This window comes from Pelodiscus sinensis, chromosome 18 (genome assembly GCF_052426305.1).
Source record: "Pelodiscus sinensis isolate ZL-2025 chromosome 18, ASM5242630v1, whole genome shotgun sequence".
Classification (NCBI taxonomy): Eukaryota; Metazoa; Chordata; order Testudines; family Trionychidae; genus Pelodiscus; species Pelodiscus sinensis.
In genome coordinates, this window is record NC_143069.1 from 672315 (window position 1) to 684801 (window position 12487).

The window sequence follows — 12487 nt, forward strand, 5'->3', positions numbered from 1 at the left end:
CGGGGGCCGCCATCTTTGCTGGGGCGTGCCAGGAGCTAAGATGGCGGCGGGGGCGGGGTTCCGGGTCACGTGAGCGACGCTCTATGGCGGCGGCGGCGGGCTCCGGCTTGAGGGGGCGGCAGCTGCTGAGACGTGAGGACCCGGCCCCCCCCCCGCCCCCTGTGGGGCTCGGCGCCCCCCCCTCCGGCCCCCCTTCTCCCGCTGGGCCTGGCGCGGGACCGCCCCCCTGTGCCCCGCCCCCGCCCGTGACCTATGACCCCTGTGCCCCGCCCCCATGTCCTGTGCCCCGCCCGTGACCTATGACCCCTGTGCCCCGCCCCCATGTCCTGTGGGCCCCCCGCGCCCCGCCCCCATGTCCTGTGGGCTCCTCTGTGCCCCGCCCTCCCGCCCGTGACCTATGACCCCTGTGCCCCGCCTCCATGTCCTGTGGCCCCCCCCGCGCCCCGCCCCCCTGCTGCAGACAGACAGGCAGGTGTCTCCCGTGGAGGCCCCGCCCTTGACTCAGTTTCCCGGGGGGGGGGCTCCCGGTTAATTGGCTTGTGACCAGCCTGCCCCGGGGGCCCTGCACGTGCCCTTGCCGGGGCTGGGGGGTAGCCCCCCCCCCAGGAGGACTCGACACGAGCCCCAGCGGATCCCAACACGGCCTGTTCACACCCCGCTCTGCACCCTCACGTGGCTCAGGGGTGTGAAGTCTCCATCCCCGAGTGAGACCTGCCCCCCCCCCCCCCCGTGTAGCCAAGGCCACTGGGCTCCGGGGAAGGCGGATGAGCCGTGCCCAGGGAGAGCGTAGCCAAGGCCACTGGGCTCCGGGAAAGGCGGATGAGCCGTGCCCAGGGAGAGCGTAGCCAAGGCCACTGGGCTCCGGGAAAGGCGGATGAGCCGTGCCCAGGGAGAGCGTAGCCAAGGCCACTGGGCTCCGGGGAAGGCGGATGAGCCGTGCCCAGGGAGAGCGTAGCCAAGGCCACTGGGCTCCGGGAAAGACGGATGAGCCGTGCCCAGGGAGAGCGTAGCCAAGGCCACTGGGCTCCGGGAAAGGCGGATGAGCCGTGCCCAGGGAGAGCGTAGCCAAGGCCACTGGGCTCTGGGAAAGGCGGATGAGCCGTGCCCAGGGAGAGCGTAGCCAAGGCCACTGGGCTCCGGGAAAGGCGGATGAGCCGTGCCCAGGGAGAGCGTAGCCAAGGCCACTGGGCTCCGGGAAAGACGGATGAGCCGTGCCCAGGGAGAGCGTAGCCAAGGCCACTGGGCTCCGGGAAAGGCGGATGAGCCGTGCCCAGGGAGAGCCCTGCCGTGGGTCCTGGCCGTGTCCGCACTGAAGCGCTCCAGCTGCACGGGATCTGCTCCGGCCCTGGGGCTCTCCCCGGGAACCTCCCTGGCATCTTTCTGATGCAAACGGAAGCAAAGCAGGGAGGCCTGAGCCAGGCTCGGCCACAGGCGAAAGAGTTGGGCAAGGAGTTACCTGTGTCCCAGCTGCTCTGGGTGCAGACAGAACTGACCGGCTCTTCCCCTCCCCCTGCAGTGGGATCAGCCTGTTCAAAGGCTACTAGGGGAAAGGTTGCATCTCCACTAGCGCTGCGGCGTTGTGGGCAGACAATTGTCCTAGGTGTTCAGGGCTTTCTCTAGCACCTTCCAGTCAAACACCCTAAGGCCCTTTGCGGACTCAAGTGAGTCCAGCCACACAGCCCTCAGACATAGGTCAGTGTCCTTGCTTTATAGTCAGGGAAACTGAGGCGTGGAGTGGGGACAGTGACAGAATGGAGGACAGGGAGTCAAGAGCTCCGGGTTCTAGCCCAGCTGTAGTTAGAGCAGGAAGGACTCATGCGGTATATACCTGGCTGTGGGAGGGCCATGGTTTCCAGTGGCTAGAGCAAGGGGGCTGAGTCGAGACTCCCAGGTTCAGGTCTTAGCTCTGAGAGAGAGTGTGTCCTAGTGGTTGGAGTAGGGAGGGGCAAAAGGCTAGCACTCCTGGGTTCTCTCTCCAGGTTTGGCAAGTCGTGTCCCCCCGTTATGCCTCAGTTTCCCCAATCTGCAAAATGCAGCTAATAGTGATCCCCCTCATGTGGGCGGTGAAGATTCTGCCGATGAAAAGGCCGTGGACTGATCATACATACAAATAAAACCGCCCAAGCTGTGCAGGTCTGAGATCCCCTAGAAAGGCCTGAGAAGAATCTGGGTGGCTCCTTTTGTGATAAAATTGGGGGAAAGGTGGCATATTTATGTCAATAAAACCGCGCAATAAATTCCACACCTAGAGAGAGATTTGAACAGGCACCACCTGGAATATCTTTCCCACCCTCATGGTCTGCAACGCTGAGGGCTTCGTTATGTACTCTTCTTATCGTGCTCTCTCCACACCGCCCTCGGTTAATTATTCCTCCAACCCCCTGCTCTGAACTTCCCTCTCGGCTGGCCCGGAAGCCAGAGGCTGAGGCACTTGGTTCCATCTCTTGGGGCTACGAAATTCTGAGTCGGGTTCTGCTTTTCAAAACGACCAAGCCCCCAGCAGCCCCCACGTGGTCCATAGGGGCTGCTGAACGTACCCAGAGGTCCCTTTGTGCTGTCACAGGCAAAGAGCTTACAGATTAAGAAGAAGGAGGGGGAGGGGAAACTGAGGCACGGGAGAACGGATGTACGCGCCAGAGCCAAGGGTAGAACCCAGGAGTCCTGAGTCTCATGCTCTATCCATTGGGCAGCACTGCTCCTCTTGTACTAAATGCTGCCCAGCATCTCCCCAAGGGAATTGTCTGCCGGGGTTCCTGGCATGGACGAGTGGTGTCTCTCTTCCCAGAGCTGTCTGCCCAGATCCGGCCGCTGCCTCGCTTCAGAGCCATGGCGTCGGCCGCCGGAGGAGCCCCTGCGGCTCACAGCTATGAGACCCTGGCGGTGTCCCGGGCGCGGGAGAAGGTGCTCCACGTGGAGCTGAACCGGCCAGACAAGCGGAACGCCATGAACGCAGCGTTTTGGAGGTAGCTGGGAATCCGGGCTGGAAGGCCTCCAGAGTTCCCCCCACGCTGAGGCTGGACAGCAAGGGGAGGGGAGCAGACGGTCCCTGGCTGTCCGTGGGGTGTCGACTGCCCCCTCAGGGAGTGCGCGTCAGCCCCTGTTGCTCTGATCCCTGCAGGGAGATGGTGGAGTGTTTCAGCAAGATCGCCCAGGACCCGGAGTGCCACGCGGTGGTGGTGTCAGGCGCTGGGAAGCTGTTCACTGCCGGTACCGGAACCAGAACGGGCTGGAGGGGGGAGCCTCGGGCAAGCGGCTCGTATCGGGGATGGGGTGGCTCCCTGCCGTCGGCAGGCACGAGGTGCTGCCAATGGACCCGGCTGGGCCAGTCTCAGCATCGCCCCCCTCTGGGCGCGGCTGGCACGGCTGCTCTGGTCTCAGCCATGGATCCTCGGCAGGCCAGGCTCAGTCCACCCCCCTGCATGGGGCAGGCAGTCTTGAGGAGGGGTCTCACTACTAGCCCTCCGGTCTGGGCCCCGGCCGGTCGGCCCGCTGGGGGCAGACGTGGGAGGGGAGAGTGATTTCCCGTTCCCCGTAGGCATTGACCTCATGGAGATGGGCAGCGTGTTCGTGATGATGGAGGGGGACGACACGGCCCGCAAGGCATGGAACATCCGCCGGAAGATCCGGGAGTATCAGGAGACCTTCAGCGTGCTGGAGAAGGTGAGGCGGCTCCGTCCTGGCGCGGGGGGCCGGAGGGAGGGTCTGCGTGTACCACACGCAAGGAGGGAGCAGAGGCGGGCGGTTATTTCTGATGGGGCCCACTCCCGGCTTTTGGTAAGGGGCCTGGGGTGGAGGCTGGGTGCGGAGGGGAGCAGGAGGGCGCCTGGGTCTGAGAGGGGCTTTGGATGGAGGAGGGGGTGTGACATGGAGAGGGGAGAGGTGCCGGGGCTGGGTGGGAGGTGGGGCGGGAGGGGCTGGGCTGCCAGTGCAGGCTCTGGCGAGGAGACTCTTGCCTAGGTGGGCTCTTGGCCAGCAGCCCAGCGGGACCCCCAGGCTGGCTCTTGGCTGCGTGTGCGGGGGGAGGCTTCACGTGCTACCCCCAGTCCAGTCATTGCAGCTTCCCAAGCCCTCCTCCCCTGCCTTGCAAGGGGCAGCCAGCTACTGAGAGCAGCTGGGGGCTGCGGCAGGCAGAGAGACTGCTGGGGGGTTTCAGGGGGTGGCCAGATCCAGCCTGCAGCCCATACCTAGCCTGCCCCGCCTTACAGTCTAAACGTCAGGCTTCGTACTAGCTAAAGTTAAGTTCCTTAGCACAGTCACCCATGGAACTCCTCGCCGGGGGATGGTGTGAAGGCCACGACTAGAACAGGTTTTCAAAAGAGCTAGATAAGATGCTGGAGGCTAGGTCTGTCGTTCGCCAGGCTGGGCAGGAGGCTGTCCCTGGCCTCTGTCCGGGATGGGAAAGGGCAATGGGCGGGATCCCGTGAGGATTCCCTGTTCCCTCTGGGGCACCCGGCCCTGGCCAAGGACAGGACACTGGGCTGGGTGGGCCTTTGGGCTGACCCCGTCTGGCCGCTCTGGTGTTCTAAGCGAATAATAATGACTCGAGCCACAACCCTGGGTCCTGGTCACAAATACATCCCCGGGGGGTTGAACTATTAGTAACTGCAGGATTTGCACTGCCGCGCTCGCCCAGATGCCGTAGCGAATCGCAGAAGCAGAAGAGGCAGTCGGATATTCATCGCTTGTCATTCGTTGCACAAAGGGACGCCCCCAGCCATAGAACGTTTCGTGCCCTCCGGCCTTTCCTGCCCCAGAACCGACTTGCCCCTCGCGCCGCTTCGTCTGGACGGCCCAGCGCCCGCGCCCGGTTGTTACCCGCTGGGGGCGCTGGGCCCGGGCGCCTGGTGCCGCGAGGCGGGGAAGTGCTACCGTAATGACCGAATAGCAACCAACCCCTGGGGCCTGGCGCTCACGGCTCAGAACAGTTACATGCCCCGGGGTCACGGAGAATGGCACCTTCCTGGCATCCCTCTCTGGAGCCCTCCTCAGGCTGCCGGCAGCCGGCCGGGACGTGGCAGGGACCTTAGCGGTGGGCTGTGGAGCTGGGCAGGGGCTGGTTTGCGTTGGCTCCGCGGTGGTTGACGCCCTCTTGGCTTCCTTCCAGTGCCCGAAGCCCGTGATCGCCGCTGTCCACGGAGCCTGCATCGGAGGAGGTGAGGCCCATCTGGCTGGGAATGGGGGGGCTGTGTTAGTTCAGGGCTCCTGGGGGCACAGCAGACTGCGAAGCCTTTCACCCTCCCCTGGCCCAGGCTCTGCCTCTTTCTGGCCCCGCTTCCCCCAAAGCCCTGCCCCTGCTTTGCTCCCATTGCACAACCCGAGAGGCTGCTGGGGGGTCTGGCCTGGAATCTTTTCCATTCGTGTGCAGAATAAATGTTCTGTGTGCACCATGGCACGTGTGAGCGTGCACCACCTGTAGAAACAGAAGTCCCAGTGGGGGCGCTCTGCCAATCAGCTGGGCAGCAGTGTGATCTCTCCTGAGGGGCCGCACGAGCGCCCGGCGTCCAGGGAACCCTGGCAGCAGCTGGGGTCAGGCCTGCCGCGACAGTGGGAAGGGGCGCGCCCCGCCCGATGCGCCCTGCTCTGGGAGAAGGCTGAGGAGCAGAGCCGGCTTTGCGGCGCCGTGGTGAGTGCTGCCTCCGCACCAGGGCCCCGCAGCTAACGGGGATGGGGCACAGAGGGGATGGGATGACGGCCGCAGAGCCCCCCAGAGCTTGCCTGTTAGGGCCCTGCTTGCACGCTCCCCCGGGCTGTTCCCAAGCAGAGGCATCCAGGGCTGGGTTGGCCGCAGTTCCAGCCATGGGGCGGGGGCGCTTTTCCCTCTGCAGGGCGCCATGCGCCCGGCCACAGCGGGGAGGCCTTGTCTGGCTCTCCCGGGGCTCCTGGCACCAGCAGGACCAGCAGGACTGTTGCCTTGCAGGCGTAGACCTGATCTCTGCCTGCGACATCCGGTACTGCACGCAGGACGCCTGGTTCCAAGTGAAGGTGCGTGGCGGAGCGGGGCCGCGCGGGGGCGCTGGCGCTGGCGCTGGGCTGGCGTTGGCACGTCGCCGTACCGGCATGCGCGGCTGTTCCGCCGCTGGGCACTGCTCCCCCAGCCGCGCTCACTTGAAAACCAGTCTGCGGCTGCCCCGCTTGCCGGAGGCTGGGGGCCCCTCCCCAGGGCTGCCTTTGCGGGAGGCTCTTGGGTCTGTGGGCCCTGTTCCCGCCAGCTCGGGCCCTGCTCGGTCTGTACAGGCACAGGCCAGCTGCTGAGCCCTCGGCTCGTCCCGGTGGCCTGCCAGCCCCGGCTGCCCAGCCCCGCCGGACTCTCAGGCCTGCCAGTGACAGACGGGAGCTGTCACGGGGACAGGGGCTCCCTGGACACTCGCCCCCGAGCAGCTGGCTGGCAAACGTGCCTGGTCCCGCTCCGCGTGGCGCCCTCTGGTGGGGCTGGGCCACACTGCACTGCGTCCCTGCTGCCCTCGTGGCTGGCGCCGTTTCCCTGCGGGCGCAGCTCCCTTGTGTGGGCCCAGGGCTGACGCTCCTGCCTGGCGTCCCATCCCTGCCTTGTCTCCCCTGCAGGAGGTGGATATCGGGCTGGCGGCAGACGTGGGCACCCTGCAGCGCCTGCCCAGGATCATCGGGAACCGGAGGTGTGAGCCCGTGACGCGGGGCAGGCTCTGGCTGACTCTTGGGGAGGCCAACGGCCCTAGGGGCTCATATGTGGGTGCCACAGAATCTGGGGGCCTGGAAAATGCCCCCCAGCTCCTCCAGCCCCCATCCTCCCCCAGCACAGCCCCTGTTGTGGGCAGTCGTTTGCACCGTGGACCCTAACGTGAGCGTTGCTGCCCCCGCCCGGAATTGGCTGCGTTGTGGGTGGCTCCGGCACCCCGCTGCCCGGGAGTGGGCGCCGTGGGGCAGCACTGATCACTGCCCTGCAAAGGGGAGAGCTGGCTTGGGCATTGGGCGCCGGGCAGCCAGGCGCAGGCCGAGGTGGAGGGACTGGGGGAGGAGGCCTCACGCCCACGCCTGCCCTGTGCTGCCTCCCCAGCCTGGTGAACGAGCTGGCTTTCACCGCCCGCAGGATGATGGCTCCCGAAGCTGAGAGCAGCGGCCTGGTCAGGTAGCCCCCCCCAGCACGTTACACGGCGCAACCCCCCCGAGGCAGGGCAGCTGGGCCTCAGCAGCAGGGGGGCAAGGGGGGCCCAGAGGGCTGGGGGCTTCTAAGCCTCTGTGGATGTTTGGGATGGGACCCCGGAGTCCTGGCTCCCCGCCCCCCAGTCACTAGAGGCCACGCCCCTCCCAGAGCTGGGGGCGGAGCCGGGAGCCCGTGTGAGGCCCCTCCCCCTTGGTGGTGCTCCAGGGAGCAGGGCCAGTGGACCAGGCAGCTGAGGGCTGGGCCACGCCCCCGGGAGAGCGGGCGCTGCGATTGGCTGGGGACCCCGCTGCCGGGACCCGGGTCTGCCCCCCTCAGCGCCACGTGGCCCCTCCCCTCTCCCCAGCCGCGTGTTCCAGGACAAGCGGGCCATGCTGGAGGGCGCCTTCGAGCTGGCGGCCGACATCGCGGCCAAGAGCCCCGTGGCCGTGCAGGGCACCAAGGTCAACCTGCTCTACTCCAGGGACCACGCTGTGCCCGAGGGCCTGCGCTACATGGTGAGCGCCCCCCGGCCCGGCCCTGCCCCCCGGCCTGCCCCCCGACCTGCCCCCCGACCTGCTCTACTCCAGGGACCACGCTGTGCCCGAGGGCCTGCGCTACATGGTGAGCGCCCCCCGGCCCGGCCCTGCCCCCCGACCTGCCCCCCGCCCTGGCCCCCGACCTGCCCCCCGACCTGCTCTACTCCAGGGACCACGCTGTGCCCGAGGGCCTGCGCTACATGGTGAGCGCCCCCCGGCCGGGCCCTGCCCCCCGGCCCTGCCCCCGGCCCTGCCCCCCGACCTGCTCTACTCCAGGGACCACGCTGTGCCCGAGGGCCTGCGCTACATGGTGAGCGCCCCCCGGCCCGGCCCTGCCCCCCGGCCTGCCCCCCGACCTGCCCCCCGACCTGCTCTACTCCAGGGACCACGCTGTGCCCGAGGGCCTGCGCTACATGGTGAGCGCCCCCCGGCCCGGCCCTGCCCCCCGGCCCTGCCCCCCGACCTGCCCCCCGACCTGCCCCCCGACCTGCTCTACTCCAGGGACCACGCTGTGCCCGAGGGCCTGCGCTACATGGTGAGCGCCCCCCGGCCGGGCCCTGCCCCCCGACCTGCCCCCCGCCCTGGCCCCCGACCTGCCCCCCGACCTGCTCTACTCCAGGGACCACGCTGTGCCCGAGGGCCTGCGCTACATGGTGAGCGCACCCCGGCCGGGCCCTGCCCCCCGGCCCTGCCCCCGGCCCTGCCCCCCGACCTGCTCTACTCCAGGGACCACGCTGTGCCCGAGGGCCTGCGCTACATGGTGAGCGCCCCCCGGCCCGGCCCTGCCCCCCGGCCCTGCCCCCCGCCCTGGCCCCCGACCTGCTCTACTCCAGGGACCACGCTGTGCCCGAGGGCCTGCGCTACATGGTGAGCGCCCCCCGGCCCGGCCCTGCCCCCCGGCCCTGCCCCCGGCCCTGGCCCCCGACCTGCTCTACTCCAGGGACCACGCTGTGCCCGAGGGCCTGCGCTATATGGTGAGCGCCCCCCGGCCGGGCCCTGCCCCCCGGCCCTGCCCCCGGCCCTGCCCCCCGACCTGCCCCCCGACCTGCTCTACTCCAGGGACCACGCTGTGCCCGAGGGCCTGCGCTACATGGTGAGCGCCCCCCGGCCCGGCCCTGCCCCCCGGCCCTGCCCCCGGCCCTGGCCCCCGACCTGCTCTACTCCAGGGACCACGCTGTGCCCGAGGGCCTGCGCTATATGGTGAGCGCCCCCCGGCCGGGCCCTGCCCCCCGGCCCTGCCCCCCGGCCTGGCCCCCGACCTGCCCCCCGACCTGCTCTACTCCAGGGACCACGCTGTGCCCGAGGGCCTGCGCTACATGGTGAGCGCCCCCCGGCCTGGCCCTGCCCCCCGGCCCTGCCCCCCGGCCCTGCCCCCCGACCTGCCCCCCGACCTGCTCTACTCCAGGGACCACGCTGTGCCCGAGGGCCTGCGCTACATGGTGAGCGCCCCCCGGCCCGGCCCTGCCCCCCGGCCTGCCCCCCGACCTGCCCCCCGACCTGCTCTACTCCAGGGACCACGCTGTGCCCGAGGGCCTGCGCTACATGGTGAGCGCCCCCCGGCCCGGCCCTGCCCCCCGGCCTGCCCCCCGGCCTGCCCCCCGACCTGCCCCCCGACCTGCTCTACTCCAGGGACCACGCTGTGCCCGAGGGCCTGCGCTACATGGTGAGCGCCCCCCGGCCCGGCCCTGCCCCCCGGCCTGCCCCCCGGCCCTGCCCCCCGGCCCTGCCCCCCGGCCTGACCCCCGGCCTGCCCCCCGACCTGCTCTACTCCAGGGACCACGCTGTGCCCGAGGGCCTGCGCTACATGGTGAGCGCCCCCCGGCCCGGCCCTGCCCCCCGGCCTGCCCCCCGGCCTGCCCCCCGACCTGCTCTACTCCAGGGACCACGCTGTGCCCGAGGGCCTGCGCTACATGGTGAGCGCCCCCCGGCCCGGCCCTGCCCCCCGGCCTGCCCCCCGGCCTGCCCCCCGACCTGCCCCCCGACCTGCTCTACTCCAGGGACCACGCTGTGCCCGAGGGCCTGCGCTACATGGTGAGCGCCCCCCGGCCCGGCCCTGCCCCCCGGCCTGCCCCCCGACCTGCCCCCCGACCTGCCCCCCGACCTGCTCTACTCCAGGGACCACGCTGTGCCCGAGGGCCTGCGCTACATGGTGAGCGCCCCCCGGCCCGGCCCCCCGGCCCTGCCCCCCAGCCTGCCCCCCGACCTGCCCTACTCCAGGGACCACGCTGTGCCCGAGGGCCTGCGCTACATGGTGAGCGCCCCCCGGCCCTGCCCCCCGGCCTGACCCCCGGCCTGCCCCCCGACCTGCTCTACTCCAGGGACCACACTGTGCCCGAGGGCCTGCGCTACATGGTGAGCGCCCCCCGGCCGGGCCCTGCCCCCCGGCCCTGACCCCCCGCCCTGACCCCCTGCCCTGCTCCTAGCTCCAACCTGCAGCCCTGCTCCCAGCCCTGCCCCTAGCCCCGACTCTCGGCCCTGCTGCTGCCCTTAGCCCAGTCCCTGGGCTCCCCATCTACAGCTCTGCCCGTGCCCCTCAACCCCGACCCACACCCTGCTATCCCAGCCCCTGCCTGCAGCCGCCCGTGGCTGGAGGGGCCAGGTCGTGTGCATTTCCCCTGTCCCAGTGGCTTTCCTGCCCCCTCACCTGCCCTGCCTCCCCCAGGCCACCTGGAACATGAGCATGCTGCAGACCGAGGACATCCTGAAATCTGCGCAGGCCGCCCTGGAGAAGAAGAGCCCCAAGGACGTTGTGTACTCCAAGCTGTAGCCGAGCCCCGGGATACCGACCAGTGGCTGGCGCCCGGCCCGCCCGCCCCACTGCCCTCGGCCCCCGGCCGGCCCGCCCGCCCCACTGCCCTCGGCCCCCAGCCGGCCCGCCCCACTGCCTTCGGCCCCCGGCCGGCCCGCCCGCCCCACTGCCCTCGGCCCCCGGCCCGCCCCCCCCACTGCCTTCGGCACCCCCCGTGGGCCGGGAGTGGGGCCTGTGCTGCCCCAAACGCGTTTCATAGCAAAGGAAGCCGCCGGCCAAATCAGTTCAGAGCAGAGAGATTAATAAACTAACCCCCAGCAAACCCGCCCTCTGCTGCCTGGGGGGGGCTGAGCCTCTGGGCCCCCCTGGCCCCCGCTGCCCACGGCCCCGCTGGCCCCAGGAGCGCCCGGCCCCCCCGCCCACGGCCCCGCTGGCCCCAGGAGCGCCCGGCCCCCCCGCCCACGGCCCCGCTGGCCCCAGGAGCGCCCGGCCCCCCCGCCCACGGCCCCGCTGGCCCCAGGAGCGCCCGGCCCCCCCGCCCACGGCCCCCGCTGGCCCCAGGAGCGCCCGGCCCCCCCGCCCACGGCCCCCGCTGGCCCCAGGAGCGCCCGGCCCCCCCGCCCACGGCCCCCGCTGGCCCCAGGAGCGCCCGGCCCCCCCGCCCACGGCCCCGCTGGCCCCAGGAGCGCCCGGCCCCCCCGCCCACGGCCCCGCTGGCCCCAGGAGCGCCCGGCCCCCCCGCCCACGGCCCCGCTGGCCCCAGGAGCGCCCGGCCCCCCCGCCCACGGCCCCCGCTGGCCCCAGGAGCGCCCGGCCCCCCCGCCCACGGCCCCCGCTGGCCCCAGGAGCGCCCGGCCCCCCCGCCCACGGCCCCCGCTGGCCCCAGGAGCGCCCGGCCCCCCCGCCCACGGCCCCGCTGGCCCCAGGAGCGCCCGGCCCCCCCGCCCACGGCCCCGCTGGCCCCAGGAGCGCCCGGCCCCCCCGCCCACGGCCCCGCTGGCCCCAGGAGCGCCCGGCCCCCCCGCCCACGGCCCCGCTGGCCCCAGGAGCGCCCGGCCCCCCCGCCCACGGCCCCGCTGGCCCCAGGAGCGCCCGGCCCCCCCGCCCACGGCCCCGCTGGCCCCAGGAGCGCCCGGCCCCCCCGCCCACGGCCCCGCTGGCCCCAGGAGCGCCCGGCCCCCCTGCCCACGGCCCCCGCTGGCCCCAGGAGCGTCCGGCCCCCCTGCCCACGGCCCCGCTGGCCCCAGGAGCGTCCGGCCCCCCTGCCCATGGCCCCGCTGGCCCCAGGAGTGTCCGGCCCCCCCGCCCACGGCCCCGCTGGCCCCAGGAGCGCCCGGCCCCCCCGCCCACGGCCCCGCTGGCCCCAGGAGCGCCCGGCCCCCCTGCCCACGGCCCCGCTGGCCCCAGGAGTGTCCGGCCCCCCTGCCCACGGCCCCGCTGGCCCCAGGAGCGCCCGGCCCCCCCGCCCACGGCCCCGCTGGCCCCAGGAGTGTCCGGCCCCCCTGCCCACGGCCCCGCTGGCCCCAGGAGTGCCCGGCCCCCCCGCCCACGGCCCCGCTCTGAAGTCCGTGCTGAAAGCAAGCAGCTGCTCAGAGCACGACCAGCCGTGGGGGCTGCGAGTCTCTTGCTTGGCAGCGGGGTTTGTGCTCCCTAAGGCCCAAACAGCCGCACCAGTGCCTCCACCCACCCCTCCCCCAACAGCTGAGCCGGGCCCCCCGACACGCTGGGTTCTCATGGGCTCGGCCCGTCCCTGGCGACTTGGGAGCCAGCCTGTGCGGAGCGGCAGGCGATCGCAACGACCTCGCAGCCGCTGGCCCTGGCGCCCCCCCCGCGTCCGAGGCCGGCTCCCCGGAGATCCGACGAGGGCCCGTGCCCTGGGGGCCCCTCCTGCCAGCCAACGGAGCTGCCCTCGAGCCGGTTTCCCTCGGGTGGCCCACAAACCGCCAGGCCCCCAAGGAACGGGCGGGCCCCCCCCGCTCCTGGCACTGTGGGGGCGCCGCAGAAACCGGGCTCCCAGCCAGCGCCCAACCGGCTGATGGAGGGGAGAGGGGGCCGGCGACACCAGCCCCAAGCCCCCCCCCCCGG

At 71.6% G+C, this 12487-nt stretch overlaps 1 protein-coding gene across 2 annotated transcripts; it reads left to right on the forward strand.

The window, feature by feature from the left end:
- ECH1 (enoyl-CoA hydratase 1) lies at positions 1-10724 on the forward strand. Of its 2 annotated transcripts, XM_075917207.2 has the most exons (10): positions 1-132; positions 2786-2963; positions 3119-3207; positions 3536-3660; positions 5105-5153; positions 5918-5982; positions 6562-6632; positions 7031-7102; positions 7482-7632; positions 10316-10724. In XM_075917207.2, exons 1-10 carry the CDS (start codon positions 84-86, stop codon positions 10418-10420), a joined length of 954 nt encoding a protein of 317 aa, XP_075773322.2. In that variant the 5' UTR covers positions 1-83; the 3' UTR covers positions 10421-10724. The 2 variants fall into 2 exon arrangements, with proteins under 2 accessions (XP_075773322.2, XP_075773323.2); XM_075917208.2 differs by lacking the exon at positions 7031-7102.
- Positions 10725-12487: the final 1763 nt, after the last annotated feature.

What these genes read in the sequence shown, in the direction of transcription:
- ECH1 (XM_075917207.2), top strand. Translation starts at nt 84, where the DNA reads ATGGCGGCGGCGGCGGGCTCCGGCTTGAGGGGGCGGCAGCTGCTGAGA. An exon ending in CGGAGCCTGCATCGGAGGAG is followed by an intron (nt 5,154 to 5,917) that starts GTGAGGCCCATC and finishes GTTGCCTTGCAG; the next exon opens with GCGTAGACCTGATCTCTGCC. An exon ending in CCGAGGGCCTGCGCTACATG is followed by an intron (nt 7,633 to 10,315) that starts GTGAGCGCCCCC and finishes TGCCTCCCCCAG; the next exon opens with GCCACCTGGAACATGAGCAT.